General features: G+C 66.0%; 3 protein-coding genes across 15 annotated transcripts; 2 read left to right on the top strand and 1 right to left on the bottom strand.

The window, feature by feature from the left end:
• The first annotated feature begins 566 nt into the window (after nucleotides 1–566).
• BABAM1 (BRISC and BRCA1 A complex member 1) lies at nucleotides 567–4775 on the top strand. Of its 11 annotated transcripts, none has more exons than XR_011090037.1 (11): nucleotides 567–669; nucleotides 1415–1747; nucleotides 1855–1913; nucleotides 2021–2141; nucleotides 2404–2482; nucleotides 2854–2878; nucleotides 3089–3218; nucleotides 3690–3776; nucleotides 3867–4079; nucleotides 4373–4428; nucleotides 4665–4775. XR_011090037.1 is itself a non-coding variant. In XM_068661589.1 (11 exons), exons 2-9 carry the CDS (start codon nucleotides 1451–1453, stop codon nucleotides 4065–4067), a joined length of 999 nt encoding a protein of 332 aa, XP_068517690.1. In that variant the 5' UTR covers nucleotides 567–669; nucleotides 1415–1450; the 3' UTR covers nucleotides 4068–4079; nucleotides 4572–4602; nucleotides 4637–4775. The 11 variants fall into 11 exon arrangements, 10 of the variants coding, with proteins under 10 accessions (XP_068517690.1, XP_068517688.1, XP_068517685.1 ...); XM_068661589.1 differs by lacking the exon at nucleotides 4373–4428 and adding an exon at nucleotides 4572–4602 and having other exon boundaries at nucleotides 4637–4775; XM_068661587.1 differs by lacking the exon at nucleotides 4373–4428 and adding an exon at nucleotides 4538–4564 and having other exon boundaries at nucleotides 4634–4775.
• A 352-nt stretch (nucleotides 4776–5127) lies between these two features.
• ANKLE1 (ankyrin repeat and LEM domain containing 1) lies at nucleotides 5128–9535 on the top strand. Of its 3 annotated transcripts, none has more exons than XM_068661574.1 (7): nucleotides 5128–5550; nucleotides 6188–6278; nucleotides 6372–8031; nucleotides 8119–8281; nucleotides 8376–8535; nucleotides 8703–8757; nucleotides 9052–9535. In XM_068661574.1, the coding sequence occupies exons 1-7, from the start codon at nucleotides 5441–5443 to the stop codon at nucleotides 9222–9224; spliced, it is 2412 nt and encodes an 803-aa protein (XP_068517675.1). In that variant the 5' UTR covers nucleotides 5128–5440; the 3' UTR covers nucleotides 9225–9535. The 3 variants fall into 3 exon arrangements, with proteins under 3 accessions (XP_068517675.1, XP_068517673.1, XP_068517676.1); XM_068661572.1 differs by having other exon boundaries at nucleotides 8628–8757; XM_068661575.1 differs by lacking the exon at nucleotides 5128–5550 and having other exon boundaries at nucleotides 5817–6278; nucleotides 8628–8757.
• ABHD8 (abhydrolase domain containing 8) lies at nucleotides 9505–18918 on the bottom strand. The gene is made up of 5 exons (XM_068661579.1): nucleotides 18563–18918; nucleotides 12437–13211; nucleotides 11760–11930; nucleotides 11383–11599; nucleotides 9505–11304 (listed from the first exon to the last, which is right to left on the bottom strand). The coding sequence occupies exons 2-5, from the start codon at nucleotides 13201–13203 to the stop codon at nucleotides 11155–11157; spliced, it is 1305 nt and encodes a 434-aa protein (XP_068517680.1). The 5' UTR covers nucleotides 13204–13211; nucleotides 18563–18918; the 3' UTR covers nucleotides 9505–11154.
• Nucleotides 18919–19654: the final 736 nt, after the last annotated feature.

Raw genomic sequence — 19654 nt, 5'->3', positions numbered from 1 at the left:
TTGGGGTGCAGTGGCCATTGCATGGGTGCAAGGGACATTGCATGGGTGCAGAAGGTTGTGAATGGGTTTTCGGGGTGCAGGGGGTAGTGCATGGGTGTTTGGGGTGCAGGGGGTGTTGCAGGGGTGCAGGGGGTGCAGAGGGATGGTGCATGGGTGCGGGAGATTGTGCATGGGTGTTTGGGGTGCAGGGGGCATTGCATGGGTGCAGGGGGTGTTGCATAGGTGTTCGGGGTGCAGAGGGATGGTGCATGGGTGCAGGAGGTTTGTGCATGGGGTGTTTGGGGTGCAGGGACCATTGCATGGGTGCAGAAGGTTGTGAACGGGTTTTTGGGGTGCAGGGGGTTGTGAATGGGTTTTGGGGTGCAGGGGGCGTTGCATGGGTGCAGGGAGGTTTGCATAGGTGCAGGGGGAGGTTGCATGCATGCAGGGGGTCGTGCATGGGTTTTTGGGGTGCAGGGGGCGTTGCATCGGTGCAGGGGGTCGTGCATGGGTTTTTGGGGTGCCGGGGGCGCTTCCTGCCCGCTGACAGTTGCCCGGGCTCCATCCTGCCCCCCCCCCCCCCCACGTGCCCGGCGGGTCCCCCCCCCCCAGGGAACTACAACTCCCAGCAGCCCCCGCGCGCCGCCACTTCCGGGCAGCAGCGGGCGGGGCTCGGGCGGCCGAGAGCGGGTGAGCGCGCGCCGGGGGGCGAGGGGGGGGCACGGGGCGGGGGGGGCACAAAGGGGGTGCATGGGGAGTGCATGGGGCCATGGGGAGTGCATGGGGGCAGGGGTCCACAGGGGCCGGGGGGGGTCCACAGGGGCTGGGGGGGTCTACAAGGGGCTGGGGGGGTTGCATGGGGTCGAGGGGGGATGCACGGGGCGGGGGGGGGGCACAGAGGGGGTGAGGGGGGTGCACGGGGTCAGGGGGGAGGTGCACGGGGTGGGGGGGGCGTGGGGGTGTATGGGGTGAATGGGGGGTGCACGGGGGCAGGGGTCCGCAAGGGCTGGGGGGGGGTGCACGGGGTCAGGGGGGTGCACAGGGTCAAGGGGGGGTTTCACAGGGTCGGGGGTGTTGCACAGGGTCAAGGGGGGATATGAGGTCAGGGGGGTGCACGGGGTCAGAGGGGGGACACAGGGTCGAGGGGGGTGCATGGGGTCAAGGGGGGGTTGCATGGGGTCGGGGGGGTGCAAGGGGTCAAGGAGGGACACAGGGTCGGGGGGGTGCATGGGGTGAGGGGGGTGCATAGGGTAAGGGGGGGTTGCACGGGGTCAGGGGGCGCATGGGGTCAAGGGGGGTGCACAGAGGAGGCACAGGGGTCGAGGGGAATTTTATGGGGTCAGGGCTACCCTGGGCAGCATGGGGGGGACACCACAGAGTTATAGGATCAGGAGACACAAGGGGTGGGCACCCAACCCCAATAACACCCCCGCAGCCCCCCCCCAGCACCCCCCCCTCCCAGGACCCCCCCATGGAGCGCGGCTGCGGCATGGACACGTCGGAGCCGGGCAGCGCCGCCGAGGAGGAGGAGGAGAAGGCGCTGGGGGAGCAGCGACCCCGCACCCGCTCCAACCCCGAGGGCGCCGAGGACCGGGCTCTGAGCGCCCAAACCAGCGTGGGAAACCGCAGCGAGGGCGAGGGCGAAGCCGCCAGCGCCGACGACAGCCCCCAAAGCACCGCGGCCCCCGACGGCACCGCCTGGCCCGGCCCCGCGCACCCCGCGGAGGTGCAGGTGAAGACGCCGAGGGTGAACTGCCCCGAGAAGGTGGTGAGTGAGGCAGCGGGTACCGGGTTTGGGGGGGTCCCGGGGGGTCCTGGGGGGGCACAATGGGGCTGGGGGTGCTCAGCATCCCCTTCTCGCCCTCCCCCCCCCAGATCATCTGCCTGGACCTGGCGGAGGAGATGGCTCTGCCCAAGCTGGAGTCGTTTAATGGGTGAGTGGCGGGGTTTGGAGAGGGGGCTGGTGGTGGGGTTTTGGGGGTGGTGGCGCTGAGCGCAGCGTCCCCGTCCTGTCCCGTTCCGTTCCTGTCCCGTCCCGCAGGTCCAAGACCAACGCGCTGAACATCTCGCAGAAGATGATCGAGATGTTCGTGAGGACGAAGCACAAGATCGACAAGAGCCACGAGTTCGCGCTGGTGGTGGTGAACAACGACGCCACGTGGGTGAGCGGGATCGGGACGGGATGGGATGGGGACAGGGACAGGACGGGATGGGGACAGGGACAGGTTGGGGACAGGATGAGGATGGGGATAGGGGCAGGATGGGATAAATACGGGGATGAGGATGGGATGGGATGAGGATGGGGATGGCATGGGGATGGATGGGATGGGGACAGGATGAAGATGGGGACAGGGATGGGATGGGAACGGGGATAGGATGGGGATGGCGACAGCTCCGTGCCCCCCTCACCCCGTCTCCCCTCAGCTCTCAGGGTTCACCTCGGACCCCCGCGAGGTCTGCAGCTGCCTCTACGACCTGGAGACCGTCGTCTGCAAGTCCTTCAGTATCCACGCCGGCAGCGAGCCCATGGGGCTGGGGGCTTGGAGCATGTGGGGTCCCCTTTGGGTGCCATCGGGGTCCCTTTGGGTGCCGTTGGGGTCCCTCGGGTTCCCGCTGGGCCCTTCCAGGCCCTTTGCCTGCAGATGGCAGCAGATCCGCGGCCTCGCTGCCGTCCCCACTGTGGCCACACCGGGGCTGTGAGGCTGGGTTCCGTCCCCTCCGGCCCCAAAAACCGTTTCTTGGGAATTTTCTCGCCCCCCTGGGGCATCCCCGGGCACCGGGTCTGAGCGCAGGACCCCCACCCGGGGGGGACGCAATGGTCTGGGGGGCGGGGAGGGGTCTGTTTTTGGGATCTGTCCTTACCTCGGGCTGCAGATCTGGAGGGGCTCTTCAACCTCATGTGAGTACGGCCGGGGGGGGCACACAGGGGGCTGGGGGGGCGCACAGGGGGCTGGGGGCCGCCAGCATCACCCTAAAAACCAAACGAGCGGGGTGCCTGCGGCACCACCCCCCTGTGGCGGGTTTTAGGGGTGCTGGGTTTGCTCTGAGGGAGGTGGGGGAGGTCTCAGCCCCCCCCCCGCGGTGTCCCCCCCCCCCCATCCCGGTGCAGCCAGCAGAAGATCGAGCTGCCGGTGACGGAGAACGTGCAGACCATCCCGCCCCCCTACGTGGTGCGCACCATCCTGGTGCTCGGCCGCCCGGGCTGCCAGCCCCAATTCTCTGCCTCGGAGCAGATGAAGGTAGGGACCCCGGGGTGCCAAGGGTGGGCTCGGGGGGGTGGGGGGGTGTCCGGTGCGTCCAAAAACCGTGCCTGGACCCCCAGGGACCCCATGTGGGTGGGTTCAGGGGGTGTCCGGTGCGTCCAAGAGCCTGGGGTGCCATGGGCGAGCTCGGGGGGTGTCTGGGGTGTCCAAAAGCTGTGCCCGGACCCCCAGGGACCCCATGTGGGTGGGCTCGGGGGGTGTCTGGGGTGTCCAAAAACCGTGCCCGGACCCCCAGGGACCCCGTGGGGGTGGGCTTGGGGGGGTGTCCGGTGCATCCAAGAGCTGTTCCCAGCCCCCCGGGGTGCCACGGGTGGGCTCCGCTGGTGCCTGGCGTGTCCAAGAGCTGCGCCCAGCCCCTTGGGGACCCCGGGTGGGTGGGCTGGGGTGGTGCCCAGCACACCCAAAAACCGTGCCCGGTGTCCCCCCCCCACCCCCCCAAACCCGCAGAAGATGCTGCAGTGCCCCTACTTCTTCTTCGACGTGGTTTACATCCACAACGGGGCGGAGGAGAAGGAGGACGAGACGAGCTGGAAGGTGAGCGCAGGGAGCGCGGGGGGGGTTTCGTGCTGTCCCCCCCCCAGCTACCCGAAGCTGTGTGGGGGGTGTCCCCGTGTCCCTCCCCAGGAGCTCTACGCCTTCTTCAGCAGCCTGGACGCCAAAGGCACCAACTACAAGTACGAGGTGGCGCTGACGGGGCCGGCGGTGGAGCTGCACAACTGCATGGCCAAGCTGCTGGCGCACCCCCTGCAGCGCCCCTTCCAGACCCACGCCGCCTACAGCCTGCTGGAGGGCGACGAGCCCCCCGAGGCCGAGGCCACCGTCTGACCCCCCCCCGAGGTCACGGCCACCCTGTGACCCCCCCCGAGGTCATAGTCACCGTCTGACCCCCCCCCTGTGGCCACCCTCTGAGCCCCCCGCCGGTGGCCACCACATCCTAGGGCCCAGGAGCGTCCCCCCCCCCCGAGGTCACGACCACCCTGTGACCCCCCCCCCGAGGCCGAGGCCACCGTCTGACCCCCCCCCGAGGTCATGGTCACCCTGTGACCCCCCCCCCTTCCCCGTGGCCACCCTCTGAGCCCCCCGCCGGTGGCCACCGCATCCTAGGGCCCAGGAGCGTCCCCCCCCCCAAGGTCACGGTCACCCTATGACCCCCCCCCCAGGTCACGGTCACCCTGTGACCCCCCCCACCCCGAGGTCATGGTCACCCAGTGACCCCCCCCCTCCCCGTGGCCACCCTCTGAGCCCCCCGCCGGTGGCCACCGCATCCTAGGGCCCAGGAGCGTCCCCCCCCCGAGGTCACGACCACCCTGTGACCCCCCCCCCCCCGAGGTCACGACCACCCTGTGACCCCCCCCCCGAGGTCACGACCACCCTGTGACCCCCCCCCTCCTGAGGTCATGGTCACCCTGTGACCCCCCCCCTTCCCCGTGGCCACCCTCTGAGTCCCTGCCGGTGGCCACTGCGTCCTGGAGCGTCCCCGTGCGCCCTATTGCTCCGTGGTGGGGTTTGGGGGAAAAAAAGGTGTTTTTAGGACTGGTCGGTGTGTGGTGTGGTGTTGGGGGTGCTGGGGGGGTGTGGGGTATGCTCAGTCCTCACTGGGGGGGGTGGGGTGGGGAGGGGTGGGGGGCACGGGGTGGGGTGGGATGTGGATTTTGGTTGTGGGGGGGGTACTGGGGGGTCTGGGGGGGGTTACTGGGAGGAACTGGGAGATGGTGGGGCAGGGAACTGGGAGGAACTGTGTGATGCTGGGGCGGGCTTACTGGGAGGAACTGGATGCTGCAGGGGCAGGGTTACTGGGCAGCACTGGGGAGCGCAGGTGCCAGTTTACTGGGAGGCACTGGGCAATGCCAGGTCAGGGTTACTGGGCACTGCTGGGGCAGGGCACTGGGAGGAACTGGGTAATTCAGGGGCAGGGCACTGGGAAGAACTGGATGGTGTAGGGGGTCAGGGTTACTGGGCGATACTGGGGCAGGGCACTGGGTGGCACTGGACAAAGCTGGGGCAGGGCACTGGGAGGAACTGGGCGCTGCTGGGGCAGGGTTACTGGGCAGCACCGGGGAGCGCAGGTGCCAGGTTACTGGGATGCACTGGGCAATGCCGGGGCAGTTACTGGGAGGCACTGGGCGCTGTGGCCCCGCCCCTTCGAGTTGTGGGCGGGGCATCCAGTGGCCGCCTCCTATTGGCTGGCGAGGCGACCAATGAGCGGCGGCGCGCGGGGGGGTTTGAATGGGCGGGGGCGCGCGCGCGCGCCGCGGGGCGGCATGAATGGAGCGGGGCGGCGCGAGCAGGGGGGGGGGCTACGAGCACCGTAAGTGGGGGGGGGGGGGGCAGGGGATGCACCGGGAGGGGGGGGGCTTGCGCCAGAGGCCATTGCACGCCCTGCACCCGGGGCCGTTGTATTAACGGGGGGGGGGTGTGGGGGCGCGGGGGGGCTCGCTTAGGGCACCCCTCAGTGCATTGGGGGGGGGGGTTGCGCTGGGGGGGGCTTCTTCGCGTTGTAAGGGGGGGGGGCCTGGTGTGGGTGGTGCTGGGGAGGGTGCTGCATGCATTGTTTTAAGGGGGGGGGTCTAGGGAAGGGGGTGTTGGGTGCCTTGGGGGGGGTTGTTGCGCTGTTGGCCCCCCCCTTCCCTGTATGGCCGCGGCTCATTGGGCTCAGCCCCACGGGGGGGCGCTGGGGGAGGTGCAGGTAGGGGCCGTGCACAGTTTGGGGTGACCCGGGGGGTGGGGGGTGACGCGGGGGGGTGCAGGCCGGTGACCCCCCCACCCTACTGTCCGTGCCTCAGGGTGCTGGAGCTGGGGGCTGACCCCAAACTGCTCCTGCCTCGTGGGGGGGTCACCCCCAACCACTTGGCTACTGGTGGGAGGAACGGGGGGGTGGCGGGCTGTGGCTGGGGGGGGTCACTGGAGACACCGAGGGGACAGCAGTGACCCCAATCTCGTGCCAGGTCCCCCCAGGAGCTCCCAACACCGCACGTCGCCGCGTCCCGGGGGTGCCACCAGCTGAAGACGGGGGGGTACCCGGATCTCCGCGACCAGGTGAGCTGGGGGGGGGCTTTGGGGACAGCACCGAGCTGCTGCCGGGGTCCCCATCCTTGCTGGGGGTGTCACAGCAGCGTCCCCTCCCCGCAGGATGGGAAGCGAGCCGTCAACTTGGCGCTGCCGCGGGGCTGCCGGCTGCGTGCACCGCTCCTGCGCGCCCCCCTGCACGTCCAGGGCTGCCCCCCTGCAGGGGATAACCCCCCCCCGGGGTGCTGCTGCGGCTGGTTTCGGAGCGCTGCTGCTGCTCCTCCTCCTCTTGGGGGGCCGGGTGCTGAGCCCCATCCCGACCCCGTAGCCCCGTGGGGGCCCAGGCGCTCGCTGTCCTTCCTGACCGAGGATTGCTCCGACGCGGGGCCCCTGAGCAGCACCCGCCTGTCCCAGCTGGGTGAGCTGGAACCGGGGAACAGCCACGGGTCTGGGGGGGCCCCAGCGTGGCCGGGCTGTCCCCCGCCCGCCTCCGTCCCCTCCTTCCCCCTGTGCCCCCCCAGGGGCTCGGCTTTCCCCCCGCAGCCCCTCGCCTCCAGCACCCTGCTGTGTGCTGGGGACGAGCCTGGGCAGGGAACCCCGAGAAGGACGGGGACGAGGGGGGGCCCCAAGCCCAGAACTGGGGCCAGGAGCCCCCCCCGGCCCCTGGGTTGCAGAGGGGCTGGGGGCAGTGACTGCAGCAGCCTCGGGGAGGAGGACAGCAGCACGGCCAGCGAGTGTTTCGTCACCGCGGTGGAGACGTTGGAGCCCAGCGAGGCTGGGGGGGGCCAGGGCGAAGCAGGACCCCAGGAGCTGCCCCCCCAGAGCCCCCCAGTTGTGGAGGAGCTGCCTGAGCTGCTCCGAGGCTGCACCCTCCAGGGCTCCCCTCCTGGCACCCCAAGGACCCCTCGCAGCCCGGCCGGTCTCGCTGCGGGGGGTGGCACCTTGCAGCCCCCCCAGTTCTGCCACGTCACCCCCCGCACCAAGAGCCGCCTCCAGGCCTCAGCGGAGCGGCTCGGCGCCTCCTCTTCCTCTTCCTCCCTCTTTGACACCACTCTGGAGATGCCCCGGAGGCCCCCCAGGGTCAGAGCACCCAGGGGTGTCCCCGGGGACACCGCCCCCACCCTGGGGCACCGTGTCGCCCTTGGGGGTGCGGATGTGTCGGGGGGGGACGGAGAAGGCACGGCTTCCCTGGATGACACCCAGATCCTCCCCAGGACCCCCAGCCAGCCCAGCTCCCCCCTGGGGGGCAGCAGCTCCAGCCCCACAGTGCTGCTGGGTCCTGGGGACCGCGACCCCCCCCAGGACTCCCCATCAGACCCTCGGGGCTCCTCCAGCTCCATCTCCACGGTGCTGCTGGGTCCTGGGGACCAAAGATCCCCCCACAACCCCCCATCGGATCCTCAGGGCCCCCCCAGCTCTGTCCCCACAGTGCTGCTGGGTCCTGGGGACCGTGACCCCTTCCAGGACTCCCCCCATGCCACCAACCCCAGGGTGCTGGACCCGGGGAGCCCACCGGTGCCGCCCTCACCCACCGTCTGCGTCCCCCATCGCGCCGTGGAGCACGAGGGACGGGTGCCCGGCGAGCGGCACAGCCCTGGTCCAGAAGCCACCAGCCCTGGGGACACCGCGGTCCCCAAGGGGCGAGCACGGGTCCCACGGGTGCTCTCCGACGAGGCGCTCCGCCGGCGGCTGCGGGTGCTGGGGGAGGACCCCGCACCCATCACGGAATTCACCCGGCGCATCTACCTGCAGCGCCTGGAGAAGCTGAGCCGCAGCCCGGAGGGTGAGTCCTGGGGAGCCCCCCCCCCATCTCTCTAAGCCTGAAGGGGGGGTCTCGGGGTGTTCCCCAACCCCACCGTGGCCACCCCAGGGCACAGCCCCGAGCTGGCGGCCGCACTGCAGACCGGCCACGTCCCCGACTGCGCCCAGGACGAGCGGGTGTTGGCGCAGCAATTCGACCGCCCCGACCGGAGCCGGCACTGGCGCGAGGGGCTGCTGAAAGCCAGCTTCAATTACCTCCTCCTCGACCCCAGGTAGGGCTGGGCTGCGTGGTTCTGGGGGTTCTGGGGCTGGTGCCCCCCCCCTGGTGACCACACAAGCCTTGAGGGTTGGGGTTTGCACCCCCAGGGTCACCCAGGACCTGCCGCTGCGCTGCCACCGCCTGAGCCCAGCGGAGTGCTTCAGGACCTTCGTCAAAGCCGTCTTCTACGTGGGCAAGGGGACGCGCGCCCGGCCCTATTGCCACCTCTCCGAGGCTCTGAGCCAGTACCGAGCAGGGACGAGGAAGGTGGGATGCGCTGGGGATTGTCCCGGGTGGAGGGCTCGAGGCCACGGTGGTGGGCACGGGGTCGTGGTGACGGTGCTGCCGTCCCCCCGCAGGGCTGCCCCAAGGTGCGGCGCATCCTGGAGATTTGGGGGAGCGGGCAGGGCGTCATCTCCGTGCACTGCTTCCAGAGCAGCGTGCCGGCCGAGGCGTACACCAGGGAAAGCTGCGTGGTGGAGGCTCTGGGTGAGTGGGGTCGTGGTGGGGGGACACGTCCTGGGATCGGCTCCGCCACCTCTCCGACCCCCCTGCGTGCAGAGAGGGGGCTGCAGCCTGTCCTGGGGTGCACGGGGAGTTTGGGGTGCGTGGTTGGCAGCACGGGGTTTGGGCACAAGCCCCCCATTCTCCATCTCCAGCAGGGGAAAGATGCCTGGGAGCGGGTGCTAATGGGGACTCTATGGGGCTGCGGGTGCTAACGGGGAGGAATGAGGGTGCTGAACCCATCCGGGGGGGCTGAGGGTGCTGACCCCCTCCCCGCAGGGCTGCAGAGCATCACCAACCAGCGGAAGGGGAACTGCTACGGCGCGGCGGCGAGCTGGCCACCCGAGAGGCGCCGGCGCCTGGGCGTGCACATGCTGCACAGGGCCATGCGCATCTTCCTGGCCGAGGGCGAGCGGCAGCTCCGGCCAGCGGACATCCAGGGTGGGCGCTGAGCACCCTGGGGAGACGCTGGGGGGCTGGGGACACCCCTCGCCTTCACCCCCTTGCGCCTCTCCAGGAGGTGAGGGCAGTGTGGCGGCGTGTTTTTATCTTTTGAGTGACAATGAGAGTTTTTTCCTATTTATTTTTACCCATCCCCTAAATGGTGAGGAATAAATCACAGCAGGGCTGGGCGTGAGGACGACTCAAAGCTCTCCCCGTGGTTTCGGGCTTTGCTTCCCCTCGCGGCCGCGCTCCCAAACCCTGTCCCCCCGTGACCGAGTCGGACGCGGCTGAGAATATAACACGGCTTTACTGTATGAAATGGCACGAACACGGCGCGTGGCTCAGCGGCGGGGGGGAGCGGGGGGCGTTTTGCCTTTGCCTTAGCGCAAGCGATGGCGGTACGAGCGGCACAGACTCCGTGGTGACAGAGGGCGAAGGGCCGTGGCGCTGACGGTCGCCTCCGGCCCTTTTTTGGGGGGTGCAGCGGGGGGGGCAGAGCCGTGATTCAGGGTAAGGGTGCGGAAACGCGTCCGCACCCAGGTTTAGGGCGTTAAAATTCTCATTATGAGACAGGAGGCTGCAGTGGTGGGCACGGGCGGGCGGTGGCGGAGGGGACGGAGCGTGGCTCGTGCGGTGGCACTTGTCACACGCGGTCCCTGCCGTGCCAGCACCAGCTCCCAAGGGCCCTTCCTCTTCCCCACCGCTCAGTTTTGGGGTGCCAGCTCTGATTATAGGGCAGCCCCGCACGGCCGGGAGCCCCCGGAGCTGACCTGGGGTGGTGAGGATGAAGAGGGGCCCTTGCACCCACCCAGAGGGCGAGGTTCCCACGGGACGAACGGGCCTGGCTGTTTCTTTGGTTTAGATGGGGGGGGGAAAAAGAGGAGAAAACAACGAGGGGAGCGGCTCTGCTCTTTGGGGTAACGGAGAGGCTGCGGCCATCCCCAGCGCGTGGGCTTGGGGCCGGGGGAGCAGCCGTGCCGAGCACAGCCCCAGCTCGCTCAGGGGTCCCACGGAGCCCCCCAGCCTAGCCGGGAGCATGGAGACCCCACAACGACGCCCGGCGCATCCCATATACCTTCATGGTCCTGGCTATGGGACACGAGTGGTGGAGGGGAGGAACGGCCCCGGGATCCGTGGGGTTGCGCACGGAGCCGGTGCTGGTAACAAGCGCTCGGCCCCGGTTTGCATCGCCCGCCCCGCGTTGCTCGGGGTTTGCTGCGGGTGCCGGGGAGGGCGGGGGGCACGGCGCGGTGGTGGCGGCTCCGAGCACCTCGAGGAGCCCCGGTTGGCGGGGGCAGCAGGGGGGGGGAGCTGTGCAGAAGCCAGCGCTGCGGTAACCTAAAGCGGCGGTGGTTGGGGACACGACTGCACGAACGGTGGCACTGGGGGAGAGCTCAGCCTCCTCGCCCCCCCCGCCACTGAGGGTTAGAGAGGCAAATCCCACTTTTGGCTTCCCCTTCAAGCAATCCCACGTCGGCTCCTCCAGCCCTGGCGAGGAAGAAGCCGGGGGGGGCACCGCGCTCTCCCCGCAGGGACCCCGTCTGCCTTCGTCCCGCGCTGCTGCAGGTGGGAGCAGCCCCCCCGCAGCATCCTCTCTCTCTCTCTCTCTCTGCCCCTCCCCGGGGGGGTCGCTGCGTGAGGAAAAGAACACTACAACGAAACAGGATGAAGACGCTCCAGCGGCTGCCATGCCGTCCCCGAAGGGAACGGCGACCGGGTCTGCCGTGGTCCCGCTGCCGACCCCGCACACCCGTGCCCGGGGGGGAGCCCCCGCACTCCGCCGCCGCCAGCCTGCGACCCGGCTGCGGCCGGGGAAGAAAAATCAGCTCCGCTCCCGGCGGGGGCAGGCTGCACCCTGCCCCTCTGCGCTCGTAAAGCCCTCTGCGCTCCGAAACGTCTCTCCCATCGGAGCAGCCCGGTCACCGCGTCCCCGCCACCTTATTTTTTCTCTCCTTGCCCGTCCCCGGTTGGCGTCTCGGGCTCCCACAGGACGAACTCGTGGAGCAGGGTGTTGACCGTCTCGGGGCACTCCATCATCACCATGTGGCTGCCCTCGTCGATCACCTTCAGGAAGGCGATCAGCAGGATCTGGAGGGACACGGGGACGGGCGTCAGCGCCGGGGCGAGCCCCCAACCCTCACACCCTAACCCCGCTCCGTCCCGTACCTCGGCCATGCGCTGGTCCTCCTCCACCGGCACGAACTTGTCGTGCATGCCGTGCACCAGCAGCACGGGCACGGCCAGCTCCGCGTGGTAAACCTCGTCGCCCTCGGGCCAGTACTGCCCGCTCATCATGGCGCGCAGCACGAAGGAGGACACGTTGAAGGCGTTGCCTTCCTTCAGCAGCTGCTTCTCTTTGGCACCCTGGCGAGCGAAGCCAGCCCTAGGGGACAGAGCCAGCACGGGCAGGGGGGTCAGCATGGCACAGTGCCGCTATCACACGGGCTGGGGACACGCTGCCCGTGCTGGGGGGTCCCCAAACTGGGAGCCCGCACGGGGCTGGGTTTATTGGGGACAGCGGTGGCGCGGAGCCGGGGACTCACTTGAGGAAGCTCCAGGCCAGGCACGGGGACAGGCAGTGCAGCACGCAGGTGGGCATGTTGAAGATGGAGCAGAGGCTGGGCTCCAGCGCCGTCGGGCCCCCTCCGTTGATCATGATCACTTTATGGACCAGGTCTGGGTACTCGTGGGCAAGGAAGGTGCAGAAGGAGACCCTGCGGGGAGACACAGCGCCGTGCACCCAGCTCGTTCCTGCACGAAGCAGCCCCCGGCACAGCAGGGACGTCACCAGCGCCCTGAGATCAGCTCAGCCACGCTGGAGGCTGCGTCCCACTCGTTCCTCCCATCTAATCCTGCCCAGCTCCGCTCCCTCTCCTCCCAGAACTGCTCTGGAGCGCTTAGTCCCCTTCTAATTGACTTTCTCGGGCTTACTCTATTTATAGGCTGAGTGCCGCCGGCTTCCTTGCTAGCCCACGCGCTCGGGAGGGCGGGCGCCGGGATTAGCCGGACCCAGAAACACGCACCGAGAGGATGGAGGAGATCAGAGCTGAGGATAAACCTGGGGCTGAAAACCCCACACCCCTGCTCTGCTCCTCGGCTCCGGCGGGGTGGGATTCATGCAGCGTTTGCTGGCATTTTGTCTGGCATTTCTCCAGCGTTTGCTGCCACGGGGAGGATGGCAGCGGGGTGAAGGCATCTATGTGTCCCTCGTGTCCCTTACCCGTAGGAGTGCCCTATGAGGATGTTCCTCTTCTTGGCGTAGCGCTTGAAGACGGCCCTCATGTCCTCGGCCAGCGCGTAGAAGGTGTAGGCGGCGGCGATTTGGGGAGCCGAGCTGCAGCCGTGGCCGGCCAGGTCGGGAGCCACCACCTCGTAGCCCAGCTTGGTGAAGAAGTCCAGCTGCTCCTTCCAGATGTCCAGCGAGCCGCCCACGCCGTGGATGAAGAAGAGGACGACGTCGCTGTGCGTGCCTTTGCAGCTCGTGATCTGCTTCTTGCAGTCGATGTTGATGACTTTCTTAGGCTTGCGCTTCCGACGCTTGGCGGGGGCCGCGTCGCGGGCGCCGGTTCCCGGCGTGCCGGCTCCCGGCGTGCCAGCTCCCGGCGTGCCGGCGGGGGCTTGGTTTGCCAGCTCGGAGAGCTCCAGCTCCACGGTGCTGTTGGGCTCCGCCGAGCCGTTGTGGCAGTGCAGGATCTCGGAGCGCACGGCGTCCCCCAGGTTCTCGATCACCAGCTGCCCGTTGCGGTACAGGGTGATTTTGCGCTTGCAGTGCACCGTGCCCCGCTCCGCGCCCCCCGCCTGCGGCTCCTCGGGCTGCTCGGCGGCCGGGCGGCTCGGCGTGCTGTGCCGGACCCTCAGGATCCTCCCCGGCTTCACCTCCATGAAGCTGTAGCCGTTGCCGGCCTCAACGCTGTCCAGCGGCCCCACGGCGTTGGTCGTTTTGCCCATCAGGCAGCAGAGGAGCCCATCGGTGATGCTGTTCAGCATTATGCTCCCTGCACGGGGCGAGAGGGGAAGCAGAAGGGTGTTAGTCCGAGCGGGGAGAGCCAGGGCAGCGTGAGCGAGGGCAGAGCACGCTCCTGGGGGCTGAATTTGGTGCTTCCCCAAATGCACAACCTCAGTTTTGCTTCTGGTCGGAGGTGGAACCCCTGCGCCCTCGTCCAGCTTTGGCCACGTCCCCATCACCAGCCTGGCGTGGTGCTGTGGCTGCCAAGCCCCACGGTCCCCAGGTGATGGGCTCCCAAGGATGGCTCTGCCCTGGCCAAGGGAGGAAAACCCAAGGAAAAGCCCGTCTGAACCGAAAAAGCTATTTCTGGCACCAAATATGGGGCTGGGAGGAGAGGTTCGGCGATGGGGATGCATTATTTATCCTGATGAAATATAAATGTGTGCGGAGCTGCGCTCCAAACCACCGATGCGATTAGCAAATTGCAGGGAGCGGGGCTGGAGGTTTTAATTAGAGTCACTCCGCAAATTGAGGCTGAGCGCAAGAACCGGAGGGAGAGGCAGTAAACCCAGCCCGGAGCCGGGGGGGGAGCCCCCTCCCCATATTTCCAGCCCCACAGCAGGGCTGGGAGAGGCTGGGGGAGCTCGGCACCATCCTCCCTGGCCCCAAGGCAAGCCCAGTTTTTGATGCTTGCTCTTCCTGGGGTGCTCGAGATGTTTTTGAGCTTGGGGGGGGCTTTTGGAGAGGGCTGGGGGTGATGGGACCAGCGGGGTGGGTGCAGCAGGGGCTGGGGGCACCGAGCTGGGGCTGGCACCGAGGGCGCATGGCCCGGGCTGGGGCTGTTCCTGCCGCCCCTCTCCACCAGGCTGATGCGCATTTATTATTGACGAAGCCAAACACGGTGAATTATTGATGCCGAAGGGCTGCTGAGCAAAGCGAGCCGCGGCGGGGGTTGGGGGGACACGGGCAGCCCCCCCTTCAGCTGCAAGTTACTGAGCGTGGCCCCCCCAGCGGGTGGAAGGGAAGGAGGAGTGCGTTCCCAGCGGGGAATTCAACATCACCATCCTGGTTGTGCTGGGCACAAGCACGAGCAAAACAACCCAGGGAACGGAGGCAGGCAGGGCTCAGGGCTCTGATAATACACAGCTTTGATAATTCGGTGCATTTGGGGGCCAAGAGGGTGATGCTGCACCCTGCTCGGAGCCCCCCAGCACCCCCAGCCTGGCCCCCAACGGCACAGAGCCAAGGCACCCGCGCCTGCTCCGTCGCCAGCCCCGCGCACGGCTGCTGGGTTCCCCCTGGAAGAAAGCAGCCCGGTTCCTGCTGGGGAACAGCTCCCTTGGCAGAGGCGGAGGGAGATGTGCCAGCTCCCTTCTTCCTCTCGGGACAGAGGCCAGCGTTTGGTGCTCGCCCCAGCTCTGCCAGGGACTTCCCTGCTTCGTGCCGCTCGCGGCGGGGAGGAGCGAGCACGAGGTGCCACGGTTTTTGCCCCCGGGGGGGAGAGAGCTGCAGCGTTAGGAAAGCTGCTCCAGCTCGTGGTGGGGACGTGGGGCACGGGGCTGGGCTGAGGCTGCGCCGTGTCCATCCCAGAGCTTTGAGGTTTTGTCCCCAGGCTCGTGTCGGCGATCCCTGCAGACACAGGCGCGTCCGTGCAGGATGCAGCTCAGGTCCTGCGGCACCAGGAGCTCTGCAGCACCAAACAGACCTCCCCGGGAGCCCACAGAGCCTCTCCTTGCTCATCCGGAGCTCATCCTGTGGGATGGAGCAGGAGCAGGAACTCTCGGTGCGTTGGGAAGGTAGAGCTGAGCACATCCTGGGCAAGGGGCCGGTGCGTTTTGTTGAGCCGAGCTTCCAAACCGGCGAGGAGCCCGCGGAGCTGGGCACCAGGCTGGCTGGAGCTGCGGGCTGGAAGCTCCCCAGCTGCCTCTGCGCTGGGATGGAGAACGCCTCCGCTCTCACCGTGCTTTTAAGAGAGGCAGGGCAGGTGGAAAAACAGAGAGGAAAACAGCCAGACCCGAGCACTGCAGTCCCCGAGAGGCCCACGAGCTCTGCCACGGCTGGCCAAGGGCTGCGCAGCTCCCTGGTTCTCCCAAATCCCTGTGGATTTGCTGCGGCTGCCCCAGTGCTGCCAGCAGGGGAATCGAGGCAGGGGAAGGCAGGAGGAGGTGGTCACAGCCCGGGGATGGTCCCCACCAGGCTCATTTGGACATCCCGGTGTGGCTTCTCCCTCCGATTTCCTTCCACGCAGCCTGGACTCGCAGCACGCCTCCATTTCACAAGGCATTAATGATCTCTGCGTGGATTATAAACAGGACTTCTGGCCAAACCGACCCGACATTGATTAACTTCCCAGGATTAACTCAATTAGTCCACCCTGTTCATTTCCAGAATTGATTTGCTGGAAGGCTCTCGCGCTCGGGAGCTCTGCAGGCGGATCCAGGAGCCCAGCTCTGCCCCGATCCTGGATCTGGGGGTCTGCTTTTGGGCACGAACGTGGCTCCCTCTGCGAGGAGGGGGCTGCCCAGACCCGAGATGCCCACGTTTGGCTCTGCCCACCCTGGAACTCACGGTCCAAGACGTGGCAGCCCTTCTAACAGGCTCCACATCCAGGCCAAGCCGTTCGATGGCTGAGCTGGAAATGGAGGGGGCAGGAGGTTAAGCAAAGCGCCCCAACATCAGGCTCCATCCCCGGGGCTGGAGGCTCCGTGCGCCCGTCTCCCACCTCCCACCCGCCGCCTCCCAGCGTCTGCCGCGGGCAGAAACGCCGAGGGACGTTCCCTCCGCCAGATGCAAGGGCTGAGAACGGAACCAGACGGATGGGAAGAACTTTGCGAAGCCGCTGGTAACCATGGCAATGAGCTGCTTTCCCCCCAGCCCCCCCCTTTCCATCCCGGCTACCTTCCACCGCCGCCCCCAGCAGAGATTTCGGCACCGGTTACATAAGGCCAGGCACAACAATGAGTCAGGCGCGGCGCGAGCACGGCGCCAGCCCGCCAGGCTGCGGGTTTGGGGAAGCGAAGAGCATCGCCACGAGGCGATACCCGCATCTGGATCCCCCCCAAAATCACCGCTTCCCCCAGGAAAACGCTCCCAGCTCCGAGGCTGACGACTCGAGGGATGCTGAGGGTTGATTTGGGGAGCCCGACCGAGCTCCCAGGTCCGGACCTCGTCCCGCCGAGCACCGATGGCACCGCCGGGTCCTCCAGCTTCATCCTCCCTGCTGCCACCACGAGCAACCCAGCTGGGAAAAACAACTTACTGACCTACTTTGGGCTGCAGCGCCTCTGATTTTACACAACTTGACGGCTCCATGTCACAGCTGGAGAAAAATGGGACAAGAGCCGACGTGGCAGGGTGGAGGGCACAAAGCCCGGCGCGGTAACGTGACAGGCAGCCACGCGGGGCTGATACGCTGCCGTAGAGCCTGTGGGGCTGACATAAAGTCTGTGGGGCTGATATAAAGCCCATGGGGCTGATATAAAGCCCGTGGGGCTGACATGCAGCCTGTGGGGCTGATATAAAGCCCGTGGGGCTGATATAAAGCCTGTGGGGCAGTGCTCACCCCATCTCTTCCCCCAAGGCATGGCAGCACTGCAGGCACGGTCACGCAGTGCCCCTCGGCTGTGCCAGGATGGGATGGAAATGACAAAAACCTCCTCCTCCTGTCCTCTCCCTGCTGGGGAACCTTCAAATTATGGGTAGGGGAAAGGAAAGGATGGTGCATTTCCCCATAAGCAGCACCGAGCCTGGCCCTGCCAGAAGTCCTGGTAAACATTTGGCCCCAATGAGCAAGCCCAAAGCATCGTCTACTGCAGGAGCTGATGGCTGCAAACAGCTTCTGCTCTCCCCCCGTGCCAGAAATACCCCCACAGCCCCACTGCTCAGCACCTCTGTCCCCTCCCTGCACACAGCCGCGGACCCCCCGCGGGGAGTAGCAGGGATTTCATATCTGCTAATTCCTCGCAAATCCTCGGAGGAGAGATGCCAGGGACATGGAGAGGAGTGTGAGATGTGCTGCAGCCAGAATCCGACCTGCCATAATAATTTGTTCAGCTCTAATCCCTTCCCTCCGGGGCTCGCGAGTATTAATGATGACACACGACACTCCTGAGGAATGGGCAAATGTCATTATGCTCTTTCCAGCCTCTCCCATTCATTCACTCAGCGCAAAGTGGCGAAGCCATGGCATCGAGAAACACGTCAAGACAACAACTGTTTAAGCGCTCGTCTCAGATCGGCACAAGAAAATGTTTGTGCCGCTCGGCCTCGGTCCTGCGGAGTAAACTTCCCTCTGGGGGAATGTGGAACGGCCACGTTAGCACCTGGATTTATTCTGGTACACCCAGCCTCCTCGTCCTGATACAATTACAGCAGCTTTATCAGGACGCTCAGGAGTAAGCAGTCAGGAAGGTTTCATCGGCTGCATGAACAGAAAACCACCGAGAAAACCCCAAAATCCTCAGTGTATGCAAGGATGCAACCAAAACCTGCGCTTTCCCTGGGTGCAGGGTCCCCAGGCACGGGCAGGGCTCTGCCGAGGGCCCTGCAGGACACAAATTGCATTGAGCGGAGAGACGGCATCGCGGGGAGAGCAGAGCGCCCGTAGCACACACGGCAGCCTGGAGCCAGGGCTGGCTGCCTGCCACACGTCTCTCTTTAGGAAGGAAGAAGACCTTGAGAAACAAAAGATTATGCAATGCCCAGCGGAGTAACCTGCGCCTGACCTCCAGGGCTGACATGCTGCTTCACCCCACCGCTTTCCCAAACCTCCTGCATTTCCAGGGGGATGCCCGAGCCGGCACAGGCTCGCCTGTGGTCCCACCGCATAGCCGCAGGAAAACCAGCCCGATTCCTCCAGCAGCAAATATCCTACAGGCTCCAGGAGCAGCCTGGAAGAAACCATCGCGAGGAGGAAGGAAAGAAGAAAACCCTGCCCCCTCCGCCGGGCAGCGATGCATGCAGGTGCCCCCTCGCTCTCCAACCAAAAAAAAAAAAACCAAGCAGATTTGACACGCACATAGCAACAGCAGGTCTTCTTCCTCCGGAGCCAGCAATAATTTACTGCAATTGCATCACAACGGCAGCCGTTCCTAAGTTTTATGGCCGGGCAGCTTTTTAACCCCGCGCTCATGCTCATGGAACGGGGCTATTTAAGTGCAAACAACGCCGAGCTGCTCCCCAGCTGCTGCTTCCCCCCCCCGCAATCCCATTTAAACGCCTCGCAAATCCCTTTCGGCCGCCAGCTTCGAGGCAGCTCCTTTGGCCATTTTTTGCTCCTTTGGCCATTTTTTTGCTCCCCGTGCCGAGCACCTTCCTCCCCTCCGCTGCGGCGCATGCCCTACAATCGCGGGCTTGGGCTCCAGGTCCCCTGCACAAAGAGAGCCGGATCGTGCTGCTCACCTCATTTAGTGACAAGGATTGTCAGGAGTCGAGGCTGCAAACGAAAGGCTTATTCCTGCAGGAGGCAAAATGGGGAGAGGGAGAGATGCCCGAGGCAGCGGGAGCAGGACGCGAGCGCTGGCAGCCTGCTCAGCTTTTCGGCTCCTCTGATCACATTTTTTCGCCGGTGTTTTGGGGAAGGATGGAGCAGTGCCTTCAGCTCAGCTCATCCGCTTTAGACTGGAATCTCTCCTTCCATCCTCTCCCCATGAGCCCCGGCGGAGAGAGGAGCCTCATAGCCGAGCTCTGGGGTTTGGGGGTGCTATTTGTCCTTGTAGTCTCTAGCCATAGAAAGCCCCTTAAATCCCTCCTAAGGAGGAGGGCTTTCGGCATGACAGACACGGGGACTTGCCAGTCAAAGCCGAACCAAGCGCCCGCCCATGGAGGCCTGCCAGGAGCAGGGGGGGGGCAGGAGGATGGGTGTTGGGTTTTGCCCCCTCCAGGGATTTGGGTTATCGAGCTCCCCGCCCGGTGCTGGTCTTGGTTTCCCAACCCAAATGGGGGGTTCCCCCGTCTCCCAGTGCGGCCGCCCCACAGCAAGCGGGGTTGGAGCAGAGCGGTGCCTGTGAAATGTGTTGTGAGCAGGACTCGTCGTTAATCCCTGCTCTTGTCAGGGAGGAGAAATCTTTTTATGGTTTTCTCGCTGTTTTGGTATCCGTGGCTTCCCAGACGCCACGAGTGTGTCAGAGCTCAGCACCCGTGAGCGTGCACAGCAGGAGCTGTGACACAACAGATAGAAAATCACGAATGTATCTCTTTTTTTTTTTTATTTTTTTTTCACATCCATGTTTTAGGGAGGGCTGGATTCACATCTCCTGAACACGTGATGCTGCCGGTACGGACTTCTGGAGGGAACACACCAAAACAGTCAAAAAAAAAAACACAACAAAAAACAGAAAAAAGCCAGAGCTGGTGCCTGGTCTTGGTGATACAGCCAAGCTTGCCTCCAGCAAAACAATTTTTAATGATCAGAGCAGACAGCAAGGGTGGCGGAGATCTGCCCCGACGATCGGTGACTCACCACCCAGCCCCGTAAAAGGCTGCAAACCACAT

The sequence above is a fragment of the Anas acuta genome, chromosome 26 (genome assembly GCF_963932015.1).
Source record: "Anas acuta chromosome 26, bAnaAcu1.1, whole genome shotgun sequence".
NCBI classification, from domain to species: domain Eukaryota; kingdom Metazoa; phylum Chordata; class Aves; order Anseriformes; family Anatidae; genus Anas; species Anas acuta.
Note: the sequence above shows the minus strand (reverse complement) of the source record. Positions and strands in the feature narration are given on the sequence as shown.

Bases quoted from the DNA above. Each gene is read 5' to 3' on its own strand.
- BABAM1 (XM_068661586.1), top strand. From the start codon at position 1,451: ATGGAGCGCGGCTGCGGCATGGACACGTCGGAGCCGGGCAGCGCCGCC. The intron at 3,219-3,689 runs GTAGGGACCCCG...CCAAACCCGCAG, and splicing joins CTGCCTCGGAGCAGATGAAG to AAGATGCTGCAGTGCCCCTA. The intron at 3,777-3,866 runs GTGAGCGCAGGG...GTCCCTCCCCAG, and splicing joins AGGACGAGACGAGCTGGAAG to GAGCTCTACGCCTTCTTCAG.
- ANKLE1 (XM_068661572.1), top strand. From the start codon at position 5,441: ATGAGCGGCGGCGCGCGGGGGGGTTTGAATGGGCGGGGGCGCGCGCGC. The intron at 5,551-6,187 runs GTAAGTGGGGGG...ATCTCGTGCCAG, and splicing joins GGGGGGGGGCTACGAGCACC to GTCCCCCCAGGAGCTCCCAA. The intron at 6,279-6,371 runs GTGAGCTGGGGG...CCCTCCCCGCAG, and splicing joins ACCCGGATCTCCGCGACCAG to GATGGGAAGCGAGCCGTCAA.
- ABHD8 (XM_068661579.1), bottom strand. From the start codon at position 13,203: ATGCTGAACAGCATCACCGATGGGCTCCTCTGCTGCCTGATGGGCAAA. The intron at 11,931-12,436 runs GTAAGGGACACG...GTCTCCCCGCAG, and splicing joins CTCATAGGGCACTCCTACGG to GGTCTCCTTCTGCACCTTCC. The intron at 11,305-11,382 runs GTACGGGACGGA...GTGTCCCTCCAG, and splicing joins AGGACCAGCGCATGGCCGAG to ATCCTGCTGATCGCCTTCCT.